Source organism: Osmerus mordax, chromosome 8 (assembly GCF_038355195.1).
Source record: "Osmerus mordax isolate fOsmMor3 chromosome 8, fOsmMor3.pri, whole genome shotgun sequence".
NCBI classification, from domain to species: domain Eukaryota; kingdom Metazoa; phylum Chordata; class Actinopteri; order Osmeriformes; family Osmeridae; genus Osmerus; species Osmerus mordax.
In genome coordinates, this window is record NC_090057.1 from 6,258,142 (window position 1) to 6,283,074 (window position 24,933).

A 24,933-nucleotide genomic window follows, 5' to 3' on the forward strand; every position below is an offset into this window, starting at 1 on the left:
TGTTTCACTAAGGAGGTTAAAACGATGGGTATGGCTATATTCACCCAAGTCCCGTTTCAAGCAGCACTGCTCATCCATGTGACCCAGCGATGTCAGAGGTCTGATTTAAAGCATAAAAGGCTGGGACTGGGTCAGCATGCAACACCGGGTCAGTGCCATGTTACACCCACAGAGGAACAGACAGGTGGGATCAATGTGCAATTGATGCAAAAGTCATTGCAGGCCCATGGCCACAATGTCATGGCCAGTCCTTTTTGCTGATGCATGTACTTTAACTACCAAGAAATATATCCCCCTTGTCGATACGACACGCTGGTGTCACATGCTGGTGTGACCGTGAATGTTAAACGTATTGATCGGTCACAATGATGCTGATAAGTATATCATAATACATACTTCAGAAGGGCGTAATTGAGCTATACTTATATTCAGACTAAGCCCATTGATAAGCTATAGACACAGATCATTGATCGCTCTTCATCCACAGCAGAACATGTCTGCATCTCTGGGCTGACAGGTTTGTTTGACTCATGTCTAAAGATGCCTTCATCCATACCACAGGCGCACTTAAGACGCAGACAGCCAGATCCTTATGCATTATAGATGTCATCATTAGTTTTTTTCCAGATTGTTGGTCCAGGACTCAGAATTAATTCTGTTCTTCTTACTCATCAAGCCTCCCTGGTAAACTTAAAGACAAAGGAGATACAGCCAGGTTTTTCTTTTGAAGACATAAGTTGCTGATCGGCTGTGGTTTGACCTTGAGGTGTAATTGAGTGGTTAGCTTGCCTTGCAACTAGGCAGAACAAATAATTGATCACAATGTTTTCTAACATATGTGTTGTCCTCTGATACATTAACCTTACTTTGTTTAGTCCTCTGAAAGCATGCATCAGTCAAGAGCCCCCATCTGCTGCCCAAACACACCACCACAGTAGCTCACCAGAGTATAGGTCCCAGTTCATTTATTGGATCAAAGAGAATTAACAAAATGGAACTTTTTAATTAAAGTCTGGGGCAAGAGATATCTTATTAACATATCAAATAGTTGCCACGTGCCACAAACACAGGCTAGTGCCAGTACAGAAAATAAGAATTAAAGAATTAGAAAAGCTGTTATTTGCTTTTGCAGCTTTTAGATTGAAGACTAGACAGTATTAATTAAGCTTCACCACCAGAATGGGTAACAAAGAAACCATGATCAGGACAAGCGTTTCATTCGTTTCCACAATTTACAGTCAACAACATAGGAGCCTTCTAAACAAGCATTGAATTATCTGTAATCATTGACCATTATTGTTTCTATCAACTGTATCCACTACAAACAGCTCAGTAAAAACCCAATTAAAGGGTCACCCTTCCTAGAGGATTGGTGTTGGGTTAGGGTTAGGGGGGGGCTGTAATACACCATTCGTAAAGCAGATTAAGCATACATGGAAATATGGTCTTGGAAATTAAATCATCAGAAGTCCAGTTCAACTATAGCTAAAAAACACTTCCACTTGCATCTGGCTACAGGCCCTCAGCACAAACCCCTTCAGGGGTTCCATTCCTCCACTCGCCCTGGCCCTTCCATACCATTATAGTGGTCTAACCCAGTTCCACATACCCAACCCCAGCATTTCACTTGCACTCAACTCTCGGACATGGACCCAATTTCATTAAAAGTAAGACATTTGTAACAACTCAACGACTCACATTTAAGACAAGACAAATGGTAAAGACAAGAACAGCAACCTTAGACCTACAGACATAAAATCAGAATAGACAAGACAAAAAAAAAAACATTCAGTTTACTCAAAAGGTTCATTTTGTTTTACAAAACAGATAAAGGGCATTGGACTTGGTCCATTTTCAAAACAATTGAGACTTAAGGTGCTTCCTGCAATGCAATTGAGGTGAGTTGAAGGAACTGAAAGACAAACCACAGTGCATTATCAATCATGCAATTCCACTTTCCTCCACTACCACCTTCCAGTAGTACTGGTTCTCTTCCACTGCTGCGCCAATATTGACAATAAACCAAATTGGATAATTCACATGGTTCAAATTAGTTCTTTCCAAAAAATTAAGCGTTCATTAAAATAACAATTAAAATGTTTCACTCTGAATTGCTGTAATCCCCTTCTCTCGCTCTGCCTGTGAAAAGAAAAAGCAGAATTGCCGCATGTACTGTGTCACCATGACAGCTTCATATCAAAACCATGACTTGCATATTTTTAAAAAGACAACACGGCAGAGTCAGAAATGAACTACTGTAGCTGGTTTGGAATTATACACTCTAGAGACCACAAACTGAACCCATGTCAATCGTCAAAGCTCGGAAGACAACCTGTAACGGCGTTCCTTACAACTTCGACAACACCTTCCATCAAACCGGAGGTTAACATGGTAACATACTGCAAAGGGACTAGCATACAGTTGGTGCATTGTAACACATCGGCGCCACCTAGTGCATCAACTATGTCTAGCCACCCCATGGTTGAACAGTTGCAAGTTTAAAGGATCCTGAAGATTTCTCCAAGAGGTGAAAGGTCAGTAGATGGAATATCAAGCTGGGGTCTCCAGACTCGTCTTCTTGACTGCCTATATAAAAGTCCTTGGATTTTCCACTGGACGGAGACAGTTGTTGATGCAGTTTAAGACGCGGAGACTTCTTCTAGCATGTCCATTAGGTTCAGGCTGGTCCTCAGCCAATGTTAGCAGAATAAGTGATTAGGTATAGTAAAATACATGACAATGACCTCACTCTGGACCCAACAGGAGGAAACCTTTAGTTCTTCTTCAGGGACAGCTAAAGGAAAAACATTTCAATCAATACAGAAAACACCAGTTCACTGACATGAATATGAAAGCATGCCTTTTAAATACAAGTTGTCAAGTTATCAAGGAACTGTCAATGGAGGAAAACTATTTTAAGTAGGCCAAATAAGACTAGGCTGCTTGACAAGCCTTGTTAACTGTAGTGCATCTTACCTTGTGGGCAGTGTCTGCAAACTGTTGGGCTCTGTACATCAGGTCCACAGTCTTGTCCTCAGCACGGCTCAGTCTCCTGCCGCGCTCCGTCAGAGCCAGACTGGCCTTCTGAACTACACTACCCATACCGCTCCTCGGGAGCCTCTGGTCACCAGGGTGCTGGAAACCTGCACAGCACAGGTCAGTTTGAAACACACTAAAGGAACCTGTCCAGTATAAGAGAGTTAGATCATCAAAAAATAACAACGTCAAAGTTAAATACTGTGAGTAAGTCCCAACCTAATGGGTCAGTTTTGGGTTTGCTATTGTCTTCCTCTTCCCCGTCACAGCCTGGCACCTCTCCTGCCCATCACAATCCCCCTGTCTGTGTCTGCGAAGAGGCACAGCGCCCCCTTCAATCACTCTCACTGGCCAGGGCCCTGAAGGCAGGGCTTTGTGTCACCCCTTCTAGCAAAAACAAAGTCCCCTCTTATTTGGCCGCCATACAATAGAAGGGGCGTTCTCTCACTGCAACACAGAGGTGTAGCAGAGCACAATGCACAAAACCCCTGGCGCTTGAGGGAGAGGAACCCAAGAACATAACTGGCGCATTCATGGCTCAAAAGGTCACAGAAGTAGAGGTAAGGTCAAGGATGGAGGAAGGACAGGGCCTGTGGGCTTTTCAATAAGGGCCATTTGATTTGCTCACCTCTGCTCAGAGGGCGCCCTTGGTTTGAGACCATGTTCTTCATACGTTTAAAGAAGACCCTGCAGCGGTAGATGACCAGGTTCATGGTGCAGGCATCTGGGACAAACACAGGCAAACAGCCAGATGTTCAATAGTTTAATTCCCATCCCCAATAATGATTAAAACAAAACACAAGCTCCTGTACCTCCGGTCAGTTTAGACTGACAGTTGACAAACTCTGTTTTTCTGAGCCCAGTTTTGCTTTTCTTCTGGCCAGGAGTCTTTTGACCTTTTGGATGCAGTAGAGTGGTTTGGCCCTTTACATCCTCCTGCACCACACCTTCCCTGGCCACAGTGCCCACCTGGGCACCTTCGCCCTCCCTGCTCGCCTTGCTTTCTTGGGCCACTCTGCCCTCCTTGCCCTGCCAGTAGGTCTGACAGGCATGGTACATAATCTGGATGAAGATGCACTTCTCAGCTGCTGAGCTGGCCATCCACTGGTCGAAGGCATTGTCAAACACAAGATCAAACTCTGGACAGTCCTGGAAGAAAGGCACATGGAAGGTTCAGACTCTACTTGTCGGAGGGTTGAGTAGACCATGACTGTGACAACAGGGAAGGGCAGAGTCAGAGTTGACCTTGTTGGGGTTGATGCCGTTGACCTGGCGAAGCTGCTCAATGATCCACTGAGAGCGCCTGGTAAAGGAGGAAGAGCCACTAAACTTCTTGACCTTGGTCACGAGGAGCTGAGCTGGCCTCTTATTGGTCACTGGGGTGTGGAGGGAGGGGGGTCAAGTGACAAACATCAACACAGATAAATAAGCACAAATCAGGTTGCCTAGAATACATAAAATACAATGCTCCTGGATTGACTGACCTAAGACAATCTAAATATTTACAACAACAAAAAACAACAATCATTCATCACGCTGAGTTAACATGGCTAGTGTTGTGTAATGGGCAAGAGGATGGGTGCAAGTTGGGCTGGTGCAGATAGGGGGTTAGGGGTAGGGTGAGGGGGTTAGGGGTAGGGTGAGGGGGTGAGGCTGGCCGTACCAGCTGAGCACACCCACCACAGTCTGTTGTAATTGAGAAGAGGAAGTTCGTATTCAGACACAGGGTAGGGAGCTTAAACAACTGGGATGGATGACTTTCCCATGCACGGCTAACGCAAACTGCTCCACCACCTCCTGACATCCATTTTTGACCAGATTCAGCTACAATATTAATGTCATGTTAGTGATCTTTGTAGAGCTACAACTTAGCCCAATAAACACTGGCACCCCTGTATCAACCAGGACAATGGCTGATTGATACTGCTAAACAATGCTTCTGTTAAAGCAGTAAAATAAGCAACATGCTGCAACAGGAAAGTAAATGAAAGATGTGGTATAGAAGGCTACCTGACAGGCAGATGTATGTAGCATATTCCCCCTTTCCTCCTGTGGGTAGGAAGGATACTCTTTTCCTCTTTCTCCTCTTCACCTCCACAGCTACCAGCATCCTTTCATCACGAGGGACAAAAACCTCTTTGTTGATGGCTGACTGGATCGTCATGTTTGAAGTTCTGAGACATGGACAGGTAATGTGAGAAAAATGATTAAATTAAATTGTAGCTTGTCTTCTTGCCTAAATCATAATGTACAGCTTTCCAAATTACATCACAGGTGACAGGTCACCTACATCTTAACAGAGTAGCCTGTCAAACATAAAATTTTGATTAAACTCTAAATTGTAAACCCTTATTAATCAATTTCTTTCAATTAAATTGAACCTAAACCTTATTTCACATTCTACAATAACTTTGAAAGACAGAACAGTTTTAGCTTACCTGTTGTGGTTAACAAGACGTCAAGAGTTTATCAAACAATCACAATTTAAGAAGCCGAAGTTTATCTCGGTTAAACGACCTTCCCTAAACTATGCGGTTGCAGCTAAAACTCGCACCGAACACCACAATGGCGTGCCTTGAGCACAAGGCGACACAACGGTGGGTCCTATCCCGTTTGAACAACTTAAATATCACGTGGGGGGTGGGGTGGGGGCTGGGTGGCATGTGCTTTAAAACTGAATGGCCAGGTTGCTGCATGAATCGCCGCCGTCCGTCCGAAACTAAACATGATCACGGTCGGCTTTTTTTCTGAGGCTGTGCTGATTAAGACTTGATCTGAAACACCTGTTCATATACATGTCGTCAACGCTATAAAATACAATAAAATACAATAAATTATGTTAAATTATTTAACATAAATAAAAAGGCCACAGTCATGGAGGTGCAGAGATCTATTTTAATGAAAAACAAAAAAATTACCAAGGTAATTAAAGCACCACGTCATTCATTTGAAGAGGGAACAGAATACCAAGGTTAGAAAGGGTGAGCATGACAAAAAATAGTGTCATCTTGTGCAAGGCAATGGGAGATACAACTGATGGGTTAACTACCCACATCACAAAACAGTTCAGTTTCCTAAAGGGCACAGTACTTTCAGTTTGTCTAGCATGGAGTCTCTATGTAAACGTATGAGAATACATCTGTCACTTACAAGATATGGCACAGGAATTGGTAGGCCTATATTGTATCCTAAGGAGCAGGAGGAATAAGCGTACTAGTTTTCTGTTAAACAGTGTGATATGTCAACACATATAAGCAGAACTAAGGAGACAAGTATTTATAAGTCTGTTTCTGTTAAGACCAAAGGCAATATTAGATACGCTACTGAGGTAAAGGGGTAAGACTTCACAAGGGAGAAACACAGACACGTAGCATGAAAAACTTACAACATATCTGCAAAATAAAGTATAAACTTAAATAAATAAAAAATAACTGATGGTAACATAAAATATGGCAAATGTTAACCGTTTCTGACTGGTGACCACAATGAAATTACATCAATCAATGTAAGGGCAATTCATTTGATTAAAAACCTTATACAATATCTGAATCAACTTATATATCTGAAAAATAACCTGTCCAATTGGCTTTAAATTATTCTCTGCATGCTTCTGTCCCTCACTTAAATCATAGCAAGACAATCTTCAACAAAGCCCATATAAATGGCCTGTACATACTGCATATCATGCTTCATTATGACCAAAACACAATTGATTTAACTTTCAATTCTTGATGAATTATCAATTGTCATTACAGTAAAACTGAAATGTGACCAAATATTGAAGCTGTTGTGTTATCCAAGTCCCTGTACTATAACAAAGATTAAAACACAAACCCGTGGTTGAAAATGTGACATTCTGCATGGGTCCTTCATGCATGAACGATATGTATGAACACTTGTTTGTTGCCTGACTAAAAAGTGCAGTTAAATAGAAATTCATGTGCAACATGTCAGTGTTGGTAAGATAGTGCTTTGTATTGGATCAAGACCAACACCAAGACCAACTATTTGGACAAAGTGTTTATCTCACATATAATCGAAGAGAAAAACATAGTCACCAGGCAATATTATGATGATCAATTGGCCACTAGTTTGAGTTCCTCAAAAAAGCAACAAAATAATTTTCCACATGATACACTGTTGTGCACTTGCAGTAAACATGACTCGGTTCACAATTACCCGAATGGTCCTAGTATTTTAAGCTGAACAAGCAGGCCTATTATTCAGTTAGATAGGCATACTTTCTTAATGGTTCCAGTGTAAAGGCTAACATACAATTCCAAGTTGGCTTTCTCACAAGTCTGAATCAAATCGATTGAAATGAAATGTTCTTCTCTGAGGCAATACAATATGTAGAGATGGGTACAAATGTGACTCCCTCAACAGGCCAGACACTGAATGAGAGTTGAAGCTGCATGCTGAGAGAGGTTAGGCTTTAGCTATGGCTACAGTAGCAGAAGGTTTAGTCACAGTCACTGCTGGGTCCTGACTGATGAACAGGTGCTCATGGAAACTCACGTTATCATTCAGAAACACAGGGGAAAGGAACAGTCATCATTGTATTTAGCAGTCGGAGAGACTGTCACTAACACAGTCACAGGGTAGAAGAATAGTGTGAGAGGTTAAACAGTCAGGTTCAGGGTCTGGGGGGAGCAAGAGGAAAAGTCTTTGATCAAATGGACACAACATGTCTGTAAAGTGGTTTCTAAAGCACAGTTACATCTGCTCTGTGTGGGTACCAGGGTCAGGTCAAAGGTTAATGCACTGAGTAAACTGTGGGTCAGTGAAATGTGTTGAGTGAAATTCTAAGAAAAGTGTGTGTTTGTGTGTTATGATAACTCTGGACTATCATCAGTGGTTTCCGCTGGATCTTGCTGTCTATACATGAAGGTCAGGAGAAACAGAGCCACATCGTGAGAGCACCAATAGGCTGTGTGGGAGGTTACGGCCGACCAATAGCGGCTCTCCACGAGGCCCTCTCGCAGCTCAAAGTCAATGCGCCTTTCCAACTCCACTGCAAAACAGGAAATACAAAGCCACATATTCATAAAAAAAGCAGAAGACATCTTATTAGAAGTATATAGTTTGCGTGGGGTGACGATACTTACATGAGGTGTTATCTAGGATAGCTGAGGTGGACTGAGACATGGTGGGCTCCCCCTCCTTCCTCTCATCTACCTTCTCCTCTCCCTCCGTAGTCCCACCATCTTCCCCTATCACATTCTCTACCTCAGAGGCCCCGCCCTCAGAATCAGAGGGCTCCTCTTCCAATCCGCCTACCTGACCACTGGAGCGAGAGAAGCGAGAGAAGAGGATTCCACCGATGCCCTTCCCAATACTGGCCGCACCTAGGGAGGCAAAAAAGGAGGAACACTTAAGTAAGAATACACTGAACCACGCAACTACAAACAGCACACAGGGGGGTTATAGGCTTCTTAGCTATTCTACATTATTGTTGTTGTCTAAGAGCGCACTTTACTCCCAATGCTGAGTATCTAATGGATACAGGAAGCAGTAAGATCATGGGTCCTGTGCTGTCAGTCCAAAAAATGGCCTAATTGCTCTATATTGATCTGTGTAGGCTGTGCGTGCTGGCCTTGCTCCGATATCAGCTATGCAAGCTGATTCTGTTTCCCCAATGCAAACAGTGGCTAAGTCCATGCTGATATCAAAAAAACATTTGAAAATACTAACACATGAAATTCAGATGTTGTCCAAAACACAAGGCCCTGAGGATAGCCAAAAGATCCAAGTACCATAGCACATTGCACCACCCCCCCCTCATCCTCCCATTCACACATGTACTCAATCACTGCTTCCATCTCCATCCACTCCTCACCCATGATGCTGGCCTTGCCCAGATTGGTGATGGATTCCCCGTAGTGTCTGCGGGCCTGTGGAGGAGAGGTGCAGGGGCTGGGGATGCTCTCTGTGTCCGACACAGAGGCACTCTCCTTCAGGGGGTTCAGCAGAGTGGGACGGATCTGGTCGTAGGGTGTGGGACTGGTGGTGTTATACCTGCAAACACGTAACAGACGATATGTACATGTTAAGTTATATTTAATGCAGGGGAAAGGTCCTCTGGCTCCTGACACTGGTGCCTCACCAAAGATATCTGTGTACAAGTCACAACTCACCAGTGTATCTGGACAGGTGAAATGTTGCTGTAGTGTTTTAAGACAAGGGGCTCCAGTCTGTATGCCTGCAAATACAACCCCGTACAGTACATTGCAAAAAAATATAACAGGAAGCCATTTCGGGCTAATTAACGTCTGTGTTACTGTATGTAAATCCTGGCTCACCACTGGGTCAGTGGGGTGAAAGATGTTAAAGAGACGTTGGCAGATGGATTTGGGTAAAATGTGGTCCTGAGTTCGGTTATTTCCTGGTCGGATCCCTCGCAATGCCAAGAACACAGCCAGGGGTGAACCCATGCAGAAGAAATTCTCCACCTATAACACACAAATGGTGGAGAGGTGTTACATGGGAGAACCTAGATAGAATTACGGGACATAAGATCATAAACAAATACATTCTATGATCTATCAAAAATACCTTGAATTTCAAGGCAGGGGCAGCTACTGATGAGGAGGTCTGCAAACCCTGGAACTGGTCTTCCAAATCCCTCAACCTGCCCGTGTCAGAGCCAAACAAGCATGGTATAGCAAGTGTTGGGATCAAATCCTGTATCACACACGCACGCATCCCAGAGCTGGCGAGGGAGAGCTGACTACCTCAGTCGAGTGAGTCTGAGCTGCTCCTGGAGCTGGCGCTCCTCGTAACTTGGCCAGCGTGCTTTGATCTCCTCAGGATCTGGGACTTCCTGATGATGGAAGCGTACGGGGTCCCAGCCCGTCATGATGTCGAAAGTGATGACACAGCCCAGGGAATGGGACACAATGGACACCTTCCCATTCTCCTCAAACTCTGGGTTCCGCGAACAGAACAGCGTGTAGAGACGGTTCAGCTCCAGAGTCAGACCTCGGGTGATCTGTATGCATGCAGACACAGGCAACAAATCCATTGCAGTATTTGTAATTTCCATATCGATGTCTTTGTGGAAAGTGACTGGATATGAACATGTCTAAAAGTGAGAGAGAGGGAGAGAGAGACAAAGAGAGGCGTCTCATCTCACCTCATCTCTGTAAAGGGGGCTGGTGTAGTACATGATGTCCATGGCACTGCTGTTGAGCATGTCTCTGAGTCCTCGCACTTTGTCTGGAGTGATAGAGTCCACTGTGTCTGTATCAGTGCATACACACAGAGAGAGACATCAAGGTTATGATACAGTACATTCAGTTCCATCAGTCAAGGGTAACAGGCCATCCTCCTACCTCCATCCAGAGCTAATTTAGACCTCCACTCCACAGGAAGGAACTCAACGTGCTCTGTGGTACGATCAGAAAAATGCTTCTCCTCCATCTTTCGGGCGGCATCTCGCATCCTACGAACCAAAATGATTCAGTTTCAGCTGGGTAACTTAACCTTCTAGGCTTTTTTTAGTCCACTCTGTCATAACGATATGGCTGCAGTCCCTGTGTCCTGCTGGATGACTCACATGCTAGTGTTCCTGATGATGCGTCCTTGGTCCATTTTCTGGCCGATCCCATGCACCACAAAGACGATGTGCGTGGTTTCAGGTGGGGTGTCCTCAGGGGCTGCTTCCTCCACGTAGCCTCGATGGAGACGGGTCCCACTGCTGGAGGCTAAGGGGTACAGAACACATTGTTACACCTCAATACAGGAACACTGTCGAAAAGGAGTTGGGTTCAAATCTCACACAATGCAGTTCTGTGTCAGTGGGGATGCAAACCCTTGGAGAATCCCAGTTTCTGAGTGACAGTTCGTGCTATCTTGGAGGTGGTGGCATCACTGTAGATATACACCTCATCCACGCTGTGCCAATCCACATGGTTCCGGCTCAGCTTCAGACTGTGAACAGCTGAGAGAGTCAGACAAATTAATTAACGCCAACCTACTTTCCTCAGTCTAATGTGAATGAATTTCTCTTGGGACTTCGAAGAGGTCGCGCTTGGAAATTCAAACAGGGAGACTGGATTTTGTGAATGACACTGTGTGTGTGTTTGCATAACATAGTATTGTCTTTCCTTGAGTGAAAGATGTGGTGTGTGTGTATGTGTGTGTGTGGGTGTGTGCATGTGTGCATGGGTGTGTGTGTCTAAAAACTATGAGCATGTTCGTGGCTTCCACTCACACAGATGAGCTTCTGAATGTCCTACAGTTCCGCTGAAGTCAGCTAAAATAAGGTCACCTGACCAGCCTTGTGACTATCCTGAATAGCAGCGATTCCTATACCATGTTTTGAAACAGTCATGTCCGGCAAGCACACAAATTTACCCAGGAGTCCATCGACTTTACCATCCTTGCCGTCCACAGTGGTCTGCACCACTTCTGCCTCATAGGTATCCCTCATCTGCTGCCCCCGGAAACAGGCTAAATGCTCCAGTTCGATGAGGTCACTCTCGTCCTCCTCCAGGGGAAGCCAAGTGCCATCAATGAACCACTGCCCCCTCATCACAGGGATACGGTCCTGCTCTGTGAACAGAGAACTCTGTGGTCATGCTTGTTCAACAAGTTGTTCAGCATACCACATCTATGGCACTCGCCCTTCCAATGATGTCAACAACACATTTCAAAAACTCTGAAGTAGGCTATAGCCTAAATTAACTATACTCACGGTTCCAATACACAGGATAGCATTCTTTTTCTTTGACAGCCACTTCATAAAGACCCCCTCTAACGCATACTGCCTCTACGTTGATGCTAATAGAATCCAACTCCCTGTCATCTGTCACAGATACGCCATCCCTACTACTCTTCTCTTCGGCTGTCACTGGCTCCGTATTAACAGCTCCCCCCTCTGTGAGCTCCTCCGCTTGCACCTCGGAGCCAGTCCTTGTGTCCTCTGTTTCGGTGGGACCCTGGCGTTTCACTGTTCCTGGGTTTAATTCACAGAATTTGCGATAAATTACTTCAATTTTCAAAGAATCGTGGCCAACAAATGGCTTCCATGTTCTCTTGTCCTCTTTGTAAAACCACCGCACTTCTTCAGGTCCGAGCTCTGTTACTACCTCGCCACGGTGCCTAGAACTGTTAGAGCGGTTCCGTTTTTTTGTAGTGATATTCCCATCACTTTCAGTGTAGTTAGGGTCGTTTGTGATTTCCAGATAGGTTGTTCCTGTATCAGAATGAGAATGGTAGCCAGAATAGGCTTCCTCCACTAGGCCCAATATCATGCCGTCCTGCGATAACCGGTGCTCGCCTCGCAGCAGTGGCAGGTGTCTGTCCAAACCGGACTGGACTGAGTCCATCTCGCCGTGAATACTCTCGCCCATTGGATCCTCGTAACAGGACACAAACACATCATTTGCCATATCCCAGTCATTACTGCTGACAGAGTTATTCTCCGAGCTCTGTTGGCGGACGGTCGACTTGTCCATATTTAAATTGCTCCTTTATATGTCAAAAATTATAATATTTCCAAAACGGAGGAGGGTCTTGAAATGTTTTCAGCAATACAATTTCGTAGACAGCCTCGCGTTTACCTTATTTGTCGGAAGTGTTTGGGATCCAGGCATAACGGTTTGAAAACCTTCCCCCTGTTCAACGCAACTGACATCATCTGTGGCCGACACAGTCGCTTTATCTTGATAGACCAAGCAAGAGGCTTCTAGATGTTCATTAATAAAAAAAATCAGGGATCCATGTTGGCTGTTCCATGTTCTTGGGAAAACTACCTGTTCACATTTCCTATTCGCATGCCTATCTGCGGTTTGCTTACTACAGTTTACAATGGTAACTACGTGCTCCTCCCAAATGCGTGAGAAAAATGCGCAAGGGGGGAATGATTCACACAGGACACCGTAGGTGAGGCGGAAATTCTAGTCATGGAAGACGTGAGGATTGTTTATCATCGTATTTGTTTAATACATTTGTTTATTTAGACTCAGACAAGCAAAAAAAAAATGGCAGCCGTGTTTTTAGTCATGTTGTACGAGTATTCTCCTCTGTTTTATATAAGTGTCATATCCTTATGCTTCGTTGTTACAGCTGCTATGGTTCTTGGATGGTAGGTTACAGTGGTCCTTGCGATTTAGCACCATTATTAGCAAACCATGTTGTGACATCAGCAACTCTTCTGACAGCTAGTCTCGTAGTTAACACATTATTTAATTATCTGTCCTGGTTTTAAATTGGCAGCTTATTCAAATGAATAATATTGTTAAATGTGCAGCAGGTGTCTTGGTAGGATCAGTCGAGTTGTATTAGGCTTCAACTAGGCTCTATAAATGTATGCAAATTCAGAATCGAATCTTTTTTTTTTTCCTTCTTCGCTGTAGGTTTGGTTTTGATGTGCCCGTGATTCTGCGTAGCTCGGATGAAACAGAGTCTGTCTTACCTGTTCCAGAGAAGAGAATGGTGCAGGTGACCAATCCTTTCGCCCTGGAAATAGGTTCAGGCGTTGCCTCTGTAACTGGTAGGAACTGGTTTTGGACACTTGCCCATATTCTGACCAGCATTGCATAATATTTCCATAATTGATGGAAGGTCATGAATGAATGATTTGTTCTTTAAAAACAGCTCTGCATTCATTTCGATTGGCATGTGATGATGCATGTGATGGAGTAATGATGTTCTATCATGGCTATTCATTATAACTTAAAAGTATACTTTTCCTTCAGATGGTGTTCTTCTGCGTCCCTGCTGCCTGGAGCCCTGTGTTCTTAGCTGTTTCTGGGGTTGTGGGGTTCACGCCTTGCAGGGAGCGCTCCAGACCCACCAGCATGGACCCAGGATCAGCACCCCTCAGCAGTTTCAAGAGGCCTTACATTTCCAGTACCACCACTGCCAGAGCTTCCAGTACCCTTTTCACCGATAGCAGCCCAGCTACCCAATTTTAGTTATCTGGTAGGATTTAAGTGCATGTAGCCTATGTTGAATTGAACAATTTTTTATAATATTACTATATACCACCGACATTACAGTGTAATTCTACACAGGTCATCATGCTAATCCAAACCTTCCTCAAATGTGATGCTATGGCTCATTGTATATGCCTCTCAAAGCACTTTAATGTTGTCAGATCCTTCCTTTAACCATGCCCTTAGTATTGGCAGCGATGACAGGGAGGAGCGACACGCTGAGATGCCAACTGATCTAGGCATCACAGATTTCGGAGTGTTGCCAAGGGAACGGTATCCCCTGGTTGCACTCCTAACATTGGCGGAGTCCGAAGCCAGAGATGTGTACAACATAGTGAGTCCTTGTAAAAAAAAATCTTTTTTAAAGCTAAACGTACTCATTTGAATTAAACGATCACATATAAATAATATGTGATGAGCACGTCAGTGGGTTTAACCCTTTAGTGGAGTCCACATCCTAACCAGGATGTCTTCCTGTAGTGGCTTGACCCGAATGGTGCTGTACTCATGGTCTTCTATTGCTGTTCAGGTGGCCAGCGTCACAGTGGTTCATGTACCTGATGAGAAGTATAGCCTTTCAGGACGGATCCTGTTTCAATACCTGCTCACGGCACAAGGGAACATGTATGAGCTAAAGGTATGATAGCACTACAGTTTTACAAGTAGTATCTGATATTTTGTTGACATTTGTTCTGTAACTATTTATTTTGTTTGTTTTTCCCAGCCACTCTTCATGTCTGCGGATATTGGTGGGTCATCTGGGGTCACTGACCCTGACCCCAACACAAAGGTACCTGAGCCACTGCACATGATACCCAACCAGCAGGATGATGCAGAACCAGCACTGAAGGAAGGGGAGGAGGAGGAGTGGTCAGAAGGAAAGGGGAAAGATTGTGTGGTGTGTCAGAATGCACCTGTGAACCGGGTCCTTCTGCCCTGCAGACACGCCTGTGTGTGTGACGGCTGTGTCTCACGGTTTCAGCACTGCCCCATATGCAGAGCATTCGTGTTGGAGTCCTTTGCTCTATCCCAGCAGGCACCTGTGCAGCAGCAGGAAGATGAGGAAGAATATTTGGAGGATGAAAATGAGTAGGATTCTAAAGGTCATTGGTAGTATATACGGACATACAATGTTTCAGTATTATTTGAAGGGGAATTATGCTATCATAGACAGGATATGATACTTGGTAGTTCTTGATACTTGTGTTTAAACCACATGCTTTATTTTATCATGTTGATGAGTGTATGTGGAAAGAGAAATAATTGTTTTGTAAAACAAAGTTATTAACTTAACTAATATGTAATACACAGAATATTTATTTGTTCATACCTAATACCATAGTTTGTAAATGTGTTGCAGGCTAAATGTAACATATGCTCAAGTTATGTATTTCAGTCTTCAAGACAATAGGTTTCTGAAAAAAGTAGCAAAAAAGTCAAAACTGCTATGTATTTATGGAAATTCCTACCAAGGGGATGTTTATAAATGTGCAATGTATTACTTACAATACATAGAATTGAGCTTCTAGGTTGAATTTCTTAATTCCATCCTATCAATAAATGTTTTGACCAGCAGGTGGCAGGATCATTAAATTACAATATCTCACAAAATAGTGAACTATTTGTATTGTACATCAAAGACTTTAATGTGACATATCTCCATTTATATGCTTGTACATATATTGCTCCTTTATAGGCAAGAGTATTTGTGATCAAATTCAACCAACTGAACATTTACCGTAAGTAAAACATCAGAATGCATTCCCGTTTTCAATTGCTGAGGTCACTTATGGGCAACACTGTATAGAAATAGTCCTATAAAATAACAGATGCAGGATCTGATTCTCCAAAAACAAAGCTTTCTGAATCATACAAAAAAAATACAACGTTTTTACTGATGGTGGTCTCTTTATATAATCATCGGATACAACAGAGCAACAGCAAATCCTCCCTTAACTCTCCAACTACATTTACACGCAAGCACATTTATAGGTGTTATAAGGGCTTATAGTCAAGCTTGGATTCCAGCTTCTTTGAATCTGCCACCTTGCGCACTGCTTTCATGAAGTCCTCTTGAGTGACAAATTCATTATCAGCACGGATGGCAAACATCCCTGGTGAAAGAAAACAAGAATAAGAACCAGCACCATATGTGCCATATTCATGTTTAGCATCAACAGGATTCAAACATAAATAAAACAGATGCTTTGTAAGACAGTTTACCTGCTTCAGTACAAACGTTCCTCAAATCAGCACCATTGAAGCCATCAGAGAGCTTTACAATTGCTTCATAATCTGAAATGCCAGAGCAGGTAACAGTTTTTACAAGGAGAGGCAGCCATTTAAGCCTCTAAACTGTGACCCCCCACGCACACAACTGTGCACAATGTGTCATGCTAGTGTCTTTATGCTGGGCTCACACACCTATTTCTCCATGCTTGGTGATAGGACCTGAGTGAATCTTCATGATGTCCAGACGGGCCTGCTCATTGGGGAGCTCGATGTCTAGGAATAAAAGGAGAATGGTGTCAGGTGTTCTACTTTCCTGTCAAATGCAGATAATACAAGTTGTTATGGTGGCTTCCGAAGAATGACGACAGTAAATTAAAGTAAAAGACAACTTATTAATTTATCAGATGCTTTTATCCAAAGAAAAGTACAGGGGGATTTGAACCTGCAATATCTTGATCTGCTGTCAAATTCTATACTAGTGAGCTATACCCATAATGATAATGAAATAAACAGGAAGCAGAAGAGGGACTACATACGGATTTTGCGGTCCAATCTTCCGGGACGCAGCAGTGCAGGGTCCAGTGTGTCAGGCCGGTTGGTGGCCATAATCATCTTTACTCTGTGTAGGGTGTCAAAGCCATCCATTTGGTTCAGCAGCTGAGTACGGGAAGATTTGAGTAGGTGACTGAGCAAGATGTTAGCCAGTAAGCCGTTATATTTCTAGTATGGCTGCTCCAAATCACAGTTTCAATCATCACAAATGAACACATTTTCCAAACAAAACAAGAGAAAAAGAACAACTTTCAGTATTTTGCTGTGGACATTAATAGAGTCTTCTTGGATGAGCGTCAGTACCTCCATCAGCGTCCTCTGGATCTCCCTGTCCGCAGATGTTCCCTCAGAGAAGCGACGACCACCTTGTTGAAGAACCACAGACACAATCTTGATTTATTCAAACAAAACAGTGGACAGATTTTCTTCCTTGGTCCAAAAGGCATTAAGAGCATCACAACACTCACCGATGGCATCAATCTCGTCCATGAAGATGATGCAAGGCTGATGGTCCCTGGCATAGTTGAACATCTCTCTAATCAGCCTGGCACTCTCACCGATGTACTTGTCCACTATGGAGCTAGACACCACCTGGAGAAATCCCCCAGTTCAGAGCCTTTCGCTTTGTGGTTGCTATGTTGTTCAGAGATTTTGTCAAGTGAAAATGGGGAATACTGCTCACCTTGAGAAAATTGCAGTCCAGTTGACTGGCCACCGCTCTGGCAAGGAGAGTTTTCCCAGTGCCTATTGAAAAGAACAGGAACACATGTTCTGTCATTCTTCATGAACCATAATAAACCCTATCCCATCCCTGAGATCAGGCTGCTGCTGACTTACCTGGAGGTCCATAGAGCAGGCAGCCCTTTGGGGGAATGATCCCCACCCTCAGGAATAGTTCCGGATTTGTCAAGGGCAACTCGATCACCTAGAAAAAAGGAAAAGCTTGTCATAAAATTATTTCTATTGCTGTTGAATAACATACAACAATAGCATACTCTTGATTATAACAGTGCTCCTGTTAAACTTACCTCTCTCAGCTCACGAATCTGTTCAGACAAGCCCCCGATTTCAGAGTATGAGACACTTCCGGGGTCTTCATGGGACATGTTGTATACAAGAGGGTCCACCTCTCTGGGCAAATATCTGAGGGCAAGGAGAGAAAACATAAGAACTTCCACTGGAGAATATTTGAACACATTCACCTTGAATCTTGGGACAATTCATGTCAGCTGTGGAGACTGTCCTACACAGTTGATGCCTTTGGTCTACCTCATAATAGTGAGTGTTGTCATGTCCAATGCCACTCTGGTGCCAGGTTTGAGTTGTGATTTATCCAACTGTGTGAAAACGAATCACAACGTGGGTTTCAACTGTGAACGGACTAAATTACCACTGAGTTGATCAGAAGTATTTCATTATCATTTTAACTCAGGACAGGAAAAATACTTACTTGTCTCCGACAGCCAACAACATAGCGAGGACCATTGGTTGCCTTTACAATGACTGGAATTAGAGATTTCAACTTCAGTATCATAAAAATCAACAGATGTCTCACGATGTAATTTAACATGACACGGGTGCATTAACCATGTGTAACTCACATTTCTCTTCTGTCAGCTGTTTCAGTACCTCACCAACAATCTTCATTAAAAAAGAGACACAGTGTCAACAATATTTGGAAATATACAAGATACTTTACTTGTATTGTACGTTCACATACAACGCACACACACACAATCTTACCTGACCAACACTTTGGAGGGCCTTCAGGTCATTTTCAGATTTATCATACTGCTTTGTCTGTTCCTTTAGTTGCTCCCTCACTAGAAGTGAAATAAAGCTAAAATCAGTTTAAAAATACAAACGCATTTGTATGCTAGACTATGCTAGTCTAGTCTAGCATACAAATGCTAGACTAGCATAACGAGCACAGCTGGCTATCAGTAGCTACATATAAATAAAGCATACTAAACTGATTCTAGAGTTCGTGGCAACGCTAGTCATTTTAGCTCCCGGTGATAGCACGAGAAGCCTCGAGTTCAAGCTAGCTAGCTAGTCTCTCAATAAATTTTGCTTAGACAGATGAGTTAAGAGCTAGCTGCTATATAGCTAGCTTGCTAATGTTATGTGGTAATGATTAGCAAGCCTTCTGGCTAGCTAGCTAGACAGCTAGGTTAAAATCCATTCATTTCAATGGTCGTGTTTGCTGCATGACAAAGCGACTTAGCCAACAGCTATTGTTTCGCAAGCATATTTTTGTGACTTTAATAGTCACAATTTTCCACCACTAACAATGTAAAAGTTACTTTAGATACACTATAGATCTTACACTCTTTTAAACGGCCATCAATCTCCTTATGTTCAAGTAATTTTTTCCGATAATCCTGCAGTCCCTTGTCTTTAGTATCGGCCATGACTGGATGGTGGAGCTCAATGGATTGTGGGAGGAAAAGCTAGTGAACTATTACGTGTAGGCTACGTCAAATGTAGGTACAGTGGCAACCCCGTCTAGTGTATGGTATTTTGAATTGACAAATGTTGGATTTGTATGCATATTTTGTGCATATATTTTCCCACTTTGGAATAAACCGGTTGACCTTCTCAATGTTTAAATTTTACAATTCATACATGTCATGAGTGACAGAAAGCCATTATACTGAATTAATATATAATAATATTTTATTGTAGCCTAACATTTATTTTTTTTTACTACAAAGTCTTCCCAAAACAAAACTAACCATGCACATATCATCCATCACCACAGTGAAATCAGCAGACCCACTTTAAAACTTTACTGAAGACTTTTAAGTAATTTAATGCCTGATAATTACCTTTCTATAGGTTGTGTTCTTGTCATGACCCATGCACAGAAATATTTTATTTGTGCAAAGTCTTCACAAGAACTCACCATGTTTCTACTAAAAGAGGTTGCTATAGAACTACAAACTACAGAGTGAGATGATCTTTCTAGTACTGGAGGATCATTCTTCAACAAGACAACCTCCATCTATAAATCAAAAGCCACAATGTGGACCATCTAGCTAGTTTATTCTCTCAAAGGCGGCAGAAACCTCAGTACATTCCTGACATCACACAGATGATCTTCATGGTTTTTGGTTAAGGAATACTGATCATACATGATGATCAAATCAACATAGGCTACTATAAATGTGTGGGAATGACATAGGACTATTGACGGTTTAGACTTCAAGGTTTAAAGCAGGGTACGGATATGATTGCTGCAGTAAGTACTGAAGATCCGTTTATTTATAAATATTTAGGTAACAATGTATGTCAAAATTGTAAACCATGTTAATTATATTTAATTCAAGAAGCACAGTGTCATGTCAACGTAGTGATGAAAATCAACAATTTGGAAGGCACCATATGACATAATAATAATATGCACTGCACTTATCATCGTGGGGAGATTATTTACATTCCTGAGTATTAAGTAAAACCGCTCATAGACAGTCCAGTTGGAAGTTGCCGAGATTTCATCTATTGCCAAGTGCCAAGTAGCCCATCTCTCCCTCAAGCTGCTCCGCTGTGAGGGTCCCCAAGATAGGCTGACAGTCAGGGTTGAAGACTGAGTAGGCACTCAGCTCTCCAGGTTTCCGGGCAGCTGGGCTGCGCAACCCTTCATATAGCCAGTAAAAAAGTGATATGAGGAAAAATGGTAGTCCAAAGTCAAGTTCGTTAAAAAGCCCCAAAAGAACTAGCCAGAGCAACACCTTTAACCACGTCAGATTTGTGAAGGCTAGACGTTTGGAACCAAGCCAGCGACCAAGAGAACTGTCCAGCAGCCAATCAGGAACACGCTAAAGGAGAGAGTAAAGAGTAAAGAACACAACCATTAATTTAATTAATTTACTGTGTCCGTTTAGAGTAGAGGATTAAGCATCGACCAGTGACTACATACCGCCATATCATGGGGCTTCTGTGAAACAGGCGATGGTTTTGGATATTCTGACAGATCCTTTTCGGCCTTATAGTCAGCTGTTACAGAATCACATCTGTCGGACTGGAAAGTGTTGTCTGTTTGATTTTGCATTTCTGCATGTTCGCTTTTTTCAACTGCCATTTCAACTTTTCTTCTGGCTCTGAACTCTGCAAGTTTTCGTTCCATATCCCAGAAAGACTGGTCAGAGGATCATAGATTGCGTGGCAAGGTGTGCTGTAAGCTACAGTCAGTAGGAAACGTCTGCACTGAACGCATACGTATTATTAAATTGTACTAAATGCAATTACTTGATATTTAACACTTATCAAAATATGTAGATACTTTCACTGAAACTACACAATACATATACTTCTGTTTTCAATCGGGGATATTCCTACCACGTCTCTGTTTACCTTTAGGCTCGCCATCTGTGGAGCTAGAAGTATCTGAAAACAGTCATGATGTCGTAAACATCATGTGTCGTAAATGGGTAGATCTTTATAGTATACGGATTGACATGAGCCCTTAGACTCTCTAACAATTCTGTTCAGGTGTATTCTTGTATTCTCTGCAAACTATTTGCATTCCAGCCGAGTGTTCAGCAGCTCGCAAATTGTTACGTTCTGGTGAGTAAATAACGTTTGGAAGTCGTGGTTTTAACCCAGTGTTATGGTATTTAACTAGGGTCGGTGCGTTTGCTCTTCAAATAAGTATCATCAGCTAAAATAATTTCAATCCCATGTTAATTTGTTTTCTGTCAAAATGGGCAGAGAAAAATACGTAGCTAGCTAGCTGTTTGACTTGTGATTCCCCCTGAAATTACAAGCTATAGGCTACGTGTTCCTTCATATTTGAGTTCGTCCCACGTCAATCATCCTTCTTTTCAGACACAGAATGGCCTCAGCCCCAGCACAACAGCCCACCCTTACTGTTGAGCAGGCCAGAGGTGAGAGTGCTGTCAGATCATACCGTAAGTTGATGTCCAGTCAGCTGTGATAGGCACACCACTCATACTGCCCCCTCTTTTGTTGCAGTGGTACTCAGTGAGGTGATCCAAGCATTCTCGGTGCCTGAGAATGCAGCCCGCATGGAAGAGGCACGGGAGAGTGCCTGCAACGACATGGGCAAGATGTTGCAGCTTGTGCTCCCGGTCTCGACACAGATCCAACAGGAGGTTATCAAAGCTTATGGCTTCAACAACGAGGGAGAAGGTGAGATAATGCACACTATCTACAACTATACTAGATATGTAGATTATTATGAGTGCTCATACCTTCATCTTTGTTTTAGGTGTCCTTAAATTTGCCAGACTTGTGAAGATGTATGAAACCCAGGACCCTGAAATTGCAGCCATGTCAGCTAAATTGAAGTCTTTACTCTTGCCACCTCTGTCAACTCCGCCTATAGGTGGGGGCATTCCAGCCTCATAAGTTACAATGTGGATGCGAGTTCTCCTAATTTTCCAGCTCATCTCATGTTTATTCACCTAGTGTATTCTAGTGAAACATTTGTTACTTTACTAGTTTTTGTCTCCCATAAACACTAAATACAGACCCAGTACAGTACAATTCAGTACTCACTGCGTTCCAGGGTTCAAATGAAATACATGTATAAGTGATACTTTGAACTGTCAATTGCTTCTTGATGTATTTATTTTTGTGTTTTTTTACATTGAGGCCATTTTCACCATGTACTGTTAGGTTGTCAAATAGTAGACTAAAGTCATCTTCCTTATAAATCTTCTGTTTTTCAATTATTTTATACCTTATTTGTCTACTGCCAATGTCTCATCTGTTACTGCTTAAGGATGTACCAGTATTAAATAAATGCTACTTTGGTAACATTCTAACAATTATTCTCTACAGTAAAAAAAGTAAACAACAAACACTAGCATAAACTTTATTATTGCAATAAGGCTTTGGCAACATTAATTATTATCATTAATATTAGGCATGTCACAGTAAAACTTTTCAGTGTATTTCAACTTGCTAACGAAATAGACACACATTGTAGAGATTAGAGACAAGAGCAAGACACAAAAAAAAACAGAATCCATCATGTAGGAGGAGAGGACCTATAGAAGGCTCAGTCCTCACATCATCATAAGGTGCAACTCAGAAGACCAATGCCTGCACTCCGTAGCTGGTTTGTCCACCTGACACACCCAATGGCACTTTAATTTGCATACAATTAAAACAGTTAACGTATATAAATATGCTATATGTGAATTAAAAATATGACATCATACATAGCTTACTTGTATAGGATAGGCAGTCTTTTAGTTTTTTGAAGTAATCCTGTTGATTATGTACAATCACCACTAAATAAACTCAGGGCTCATTATTATACACATGTTGATAGACATTTCAGATGTCCACCCTTCTGTTGTGCTTTGAGTTTGGATGCATACCAACATGGGAACTTAACAAATTGCTACAGGAGCATCAGACTGCCAACATAGGCTAATAGATGTCAGAGGTTGGGATTGAAGTGTCTCATTGCATTAAAATAATTAATTTAAAACTTAAATTCACATTGTGGATAAAGTGCTCATACAAAGGCAACAACATGTGCAAAACATGGTGAACAATCCCCAAAAGTGACCAAAGTAAATTAATTGTAGAGTTGATCAAGTGCAGATTTTCTATCCCTTGTACTCTACCCCTTGTGGATCAGCATCCACAGTCAATTTGATCATTATTTGGTACAAATTGTCCAATGGGTTTTCAGTGTCCAGGGAAAACCGTGTGTTTAACTTCAAAACAGCTCTTAGCTGCAGCACCCTCTGATACCAGGTTAGTGTATTTACCCATGAGTGAATTAACCACCACTGTGTATAGATATCCTGCAGTTACACTCAAGTGTCAGCAGGGGGCTCTGGTAATAAAAGCAGTTTGAAGCACAGTTCATTTTGAGCCACAATTAAAGCACTCCCTCTTGTGGTTCAAATTCAGTCCCTCGTCTGTAAGCAAAAATATACCTGGTCGGAGGCAAACAGCTTGAGGGGATGAATGTGTAGAAAAATGCCCTTCACATCTCGAAGTGGCGATACATACTTTCAACATAGCCTAGTACTCTCTGCCAGTCAGGGCCACCCGCTCTTAGCATCTCCTCCACGGTCTGACAAACACAGATACACAAACACGGTTAAAGATGGGCTCAATCCTGTGCCTTTTCAAGCAGGGGTGATTAAATAAAGAACATCAGAATATCAGTCTGTAATTCTGTAACAGACATTTATAGCCCCTGAACTACAGTTCCCTGCCAGCTGTTGTAGTTTAACGTGGTTATAAAAAGTCTCACCAGTGTTGCTGTAATTCCTATACTCCCTCCTGTCTGGAAAGCCAGGCACAAGTTTTCCTTCTGCACAAAGAATAATAAAAAAAAAACTAATATCAATCAAAGGGACGTGTTTGTCCTTTGTCTTTAGCTGTGATCCTGTCATTTTCTCACCTTTTCTTCAGGGTTGAGACTGCTGTAGGGAATGTGTGTGGGCATGTAGGTGTGATACACAGCGCAGAAGGCTAGCCCATCCTCCCAGCTACTGCTGAAGTTGGTGATCTCAATATTCTGTCCAAGGACACATTGGGTTGAAAATGGGGAAAAACCATATATTAGTTCCAGCTCTAAGTCAGTTATACAGGTGGTTTTCACTCTCCTCACCTCGTAACCCTGTGTTCTGCTCTGACACCAACGCAGGAGAGAGTTCCTCCTGGATCCTCCGTGTCGGCGCAGCAACATGCTGAAACCATCTTGAGGTCTTCAGATGAGTGGTGAACAATAAAGTATCGTGATAAGTGCGTGTGTGTGAGAGAGAGAGCAGTCTCATATGGAAGTTATAAAGAAGAACTCACCTGACAAAGTCTGTGTTTTGATCCTCCTCCTGTTTTTCTGATACAGAAGTTAAAATTACACTTCTATACTCAACCAGTATCAAAAAGCACATAAAGATAACACTTAACTTATAAAATGAACACACTTGTATAGAAACTTGACCAGCTATCCTGTCTTTTCAGAATGCGGTCCATCCTCTTTTCCTTGGTTGAGTCTTCTTTCTGTATAGAAATGATATAATGATGGATACAATGATTGAGACCAGAAGACCACGGTAATAATATTAGTGCAGCGATGTAAAATCGACAATATTAGTTTTACCTTGCATAGAGGTAATGTCGTACTGGTAGGGTTCTGGGAGGTACCATTTTGTCTGGAGGGGGGATCAATTGG

General features: G+C 42.5%; 7 protein-coding genes across 8 annotated transcripts; 2 read left to right on the forward strand and 5 right to left on the reverse strand.

Moving 5' to 3' along the window:
- Window positions 1-948: 948 nt before the first annotated feature.
- Window positions 949-5,626, reverse strand: stxbp6l (syntaxin binding protein 6 (amisyn), like). The gene is made up of 7 exons (XM_067241785.1): window positions 5,475-5,626; window positions 5,047-5,210; window positions 4,282-4,412; window positions 3,849-4,185; window positions 3,665-3,760; window positions 2,977-3,143; window positions 949-2,794 (listed from the first exon to the last, which is right to left on the reverse strand). Exons 2-7 carry the CDS (start codon window positions 5,198-5,200, stop codon window positions 2,774-2,776), a joined length of 906 nt encoding a protein of 301 aa, XP_067097886.1. The 5' UTR covers window positions 5,201-5,210; window positions 5,475-5,626; the 3' UTR covers window positions 949-2,773.
- Window positions 5,627-7,040: 1,414 nt separating this feature from the next.
- Window positions 7,041-12,503, reverse strand: ddhd1b (DDHD domain containing 1b). The gene is made up of 13 exons (XM_067241542.1): window positions 11,735-12,503; window positions 11,395-11,592; window positions 10,850-10,978; window positions 10,595-10,742; window positions 10,371-10,480; window positions 10,172-10,278; window positions 9,771-10,027; window positions 9,592-9,667; window positions 9,339-9,488; window positions 9,174-9,238; window positions 8,876-9,054; window positions 8,145-8,384; window positions 7,041-8,050 (listed from the first exon to the last, which is right to left on the reverse strand). Exons 1-13 carry the CDS (start codon window positions 12,495-12,497, stop codon window positions 7,866-7,868), a joined length of 2,607 nt encoding a protein of 868 aa, XP_067097643.1. The 5' UTR covers window positions 12,498-12,503; the 3' UTR covers window positions 7,041-7,865.
- A 415-nt stretch (window positions 12,504-12,918) lies between these two features.
- On the forward strand, window positions 12,919-15,552 carry cgrrf1 (cell growth regulator with ring finger domain 1). Of its 2 annotated transcripts, none has more exons than XM_067241563.1 (6): window positions 12,919-12,953; window positions 13,398-13,534; window positions 13,740-13,917; window positions 14,166-14,313; window positions 14,509-14,616; window positions 14,704-15,552. In XM_067241563.1, the coding sequence occupies exons 2-6, from the start codon at window positions 13,474-13,476 to the stop codon at window positions 15,070-15,072; spliced, it is 864 nt and encodes a 287-aa protein (XP_067097664.1). In that variant the 5' UTR covers window positions 12,919-12,953; window positions 13,398-13,473; the 3' UTR covers window positions 15,073-15,552. The 2 variants fall into 2 exon arrangements, with proteins under 2 accessions (XP_067097664.1, XP_067097663.1); XM_067241562.1 differs by having other exon boundaries at window positions 12,923-13,126.
- A 43-nt stretch (window positions 15,553-15,595) lies between these two features.
- Window positions 15,596-19,187, reverse strand: LOC136947466 (26S proteasome regulatory subunit 10B). Its single transcript, XM_067241561.1, has 14 exons — window positions 19,093-19,187; window positions 18,507-18,586; window positions 18,365-18,404; window positions 18,214-18,266; window positions 18,033-18,100; window positions 17,792-17,906; window positions 17,601-17,688; window positions 17,446-17,507; window positions 17,231-17,354; window positions 17,067-17,128; window positions 16,748-16,868; window positions 16,404-16,484; window positions 16,203-16,274; window positions 15,596-16,093 (listed from the first exon to the last, which is right to left on the reverse strand). The coding sequence occupies exons 1-14, from the start codon at window positions 19,175-19,177 to the stop codon at window positions 15,975-15,977; spliced, it is 1,170 nt and encodes a 389-aa protein (XP_067097662.1). The 5' UTR covers window positions 19,178-19,187; the 3' UTR covers window positions 15,596-15,974.
- A 237-nt stretch (window positions 19,188-19,424) lies between these two features.
- On the reverse strand, window positions 19,425-21,171 carry saysd1 (SAYSVFN motif domain containing 1). The gene is made up of 2 exons (XM_067242336.1): window positions 20,686-21,171; window positions 19,425-20,584 (listed from the first exon to the last, which is right to left on the reverse strand). The coding sequence occupies exons 1-2, from the start codon at window positions 20,890-20,892 to the stop codon at window positions 20,261-20,263; spliced, it is 531 nt and encodes a 176-aa protein (XP_067098437.1). The 5' UTR covers window positions 20,893-21,171; the 3' UTR covers window positions 19,425-20,260.
- grcc10 (gene rich cluster, C10 gene) lies at window positions 21,143-22,537 on the forward strand. The gene is made up of 4 exons (XM_067242337.1): window positions 21,143-21,332; window positions 21,594-21,652; window positions 21,741-21,917; window positions 21,997-22,537. The coding sequence occupies exons 2-4, from the start codon at window positions 21,601-21,603 to the stop codon at window positions 22,134-22,136; spliced, it is 369 nt and encodes a 122-aa protein (XP_067098438.1). The 5' UTR covers window positions 21,143-21,332; window positions 21,594-21,600; the 3' UTR covers window positions 22,137-22,537.
- A 1,199-nt stretch (window positions 22,538-23,736) lies between these two features.
- LOC136948070 (cytospin-A-like) lies at window positions 23,737-24,590 on the reverse strand. The gene is made up of 5 exons (XM_067242338.1): window positions 24,561-24,590; window positions 24,370-24,466; window positions 24,160-24,276; window positions 24,010-24,069; window positions 23,737-23,826 (listed from the first exon to the last, which is right to left on the reverse strand). The coding sequence occupies exons 2-5, from the start codon at window positions 24,445-24,447 to the stop codon at window positions 23,737-23,739; spliced, it is 345 nt and encodes a 114-aa protein (XP_067098439.1). The 5' UTR covers window positions 24,448-24,466; window positions 24,561-24,590.
- Between the last annotated feature and the right edge of the window lie 343 nt (window positions 24,591-24,933).

Bases quoted from the DNA above. Each gene is read 5' to 3' on its own strand.
- cgrrf1 (XM_067241562.1), top strand. From the start codon at position 13,023: ATGGCAGCCGTGTTTTTAGTCATGTTGTACGAGTATTCTCCTCTGTTT. The intron at 14,314-14,508 runs GTGAGTCCTTGT...ATTGCTGTTCAG, and splicing joins CCAGAGATGTGTACAACATA to GTGGCCAGCGTCACAGTGGT. The intron at 14,617-14,703 runs GTATGATAGCAC...TGTTTTTCCCAG, and splicing joins GGAACATGTATGAGCTAAAG to CCACTCTTCATGTCTGCGGA.
- LOC136948070 (XM_067242338.1), bottom strand. From the start codon at position 24,447: ATGTTGCTGCGCCGACACGGAGGATCCAGGAGGAACTCTCTCCTGCGT. The intron at 24,277-24,369 runs GTGAGGAGAGTG...GTCCTTGGACAG, and splicing joins GCAGAACACAGGGTTACGAG to AATATTGAGATCACCAACTT. The intron at 24,070-24,159 runs GTGAGAAAATGA...TTCTTTGTGCAG, and splicing joins GTCTCAACCCTGAAGAAAAG to AAGGAAAACTTGTGCCTGGC.
- stxbp6l (XM_067241785.1), bottom strand. From the start codon at position 5,200: ATGACGATCCAGTCAGCCATCAACAAAGAGGTTTTTGTCCCTCGTGAT. The intron at 4,186-4,281 runs GTCAACTCTGAC...CCTTTCTTCCAG, and splicing joins ACGGCATCAACCCCAACAAG to GACTGTCCAGAGTTTGATCT. The intron at 3,761-3,848 runs GTACAGGAGCTT...TGTTTGTCCCAG, and splicing joins TCAGTCTAAACTGACCGGAG to ATGCCTGCACCATGAACCTG.
- LOC136947466 (XM_067241561.1), bottom strand. From the start codon at position 19,177: ATGGCCGATACTAAAGACAAGGGACTGCAGGATTATCGGAAAAAATTA. The intron at 18,405-18,506 runs GTAAGATTGTGT...TTTTTAATGAAG, and splicing joins CCCTCCAAAGTGTTGGTCAG to ATTGTTGGTGAGGTACTGAA. The intron at 17,129-17,230 runs GTGAGTGTTGTG...TTCTTCAACAAG, and splicing joins GGACGAGATTGATGCCATCG to GTGGTCGTCGCTTCTCTGAG.
- grcc10 (XM_067242337.1), top strand. From the start codon at position 21,601: ATGGCCTCAGCCCCAGCACAACAGCCCACCCTTACTGTTGAGCAGGCC. The intron at 21,653-21,740 runs GTGAGAGTGCTG...CTTTTGTTGCAG, and splicing joins TACTGTTGAGCAGGCCAGAG to TGGTACTCAGTGAGGTGATC. The intron at 21,918-21,996 runs GTGAGATAATGC...TCTTTGTTTTAG, and splicing joins CTTCAACAACGAGGGAGAAG to GTGTCCTTAAATTTGCCAGA.
- ddhd1b (XM_067241542.1), bottom strand. From the start codon at position 12,497: ATGGACAAGTCGACCGTCCGCCAACAGAGCTCGGAGAATAACTCTGTC. The intron at 11,593-11,734 runs GTGAGTATAGTT...CTCTGTTCACAG, and splicing joins CTATCCTGTGTATTGGAACC to AGCAGGACCGTATCCCTGTG. The intron at 10,279-10,370 runs GTAGGAGGATGG...GCACTGATACAG, and splicing joins TAAATTAGCTCTGGATGGAG to ACACAGTGGACTCTATCACT.
- saysd1 (XM_067242336.1), bottom strand. From the start codon at position 20,892: ATGGAACGAAAACTTGCAGAGTTCAGAGCCAGAAGAAAAGTTGAAATG. The intron at 20,585-20,685 runs GTATGTAGTCAC...TCTCTCCTTTAG, and splicing joins AGAAGCCCCATGATATGGCG to CGTGTTCCTGATTGGCTGCT.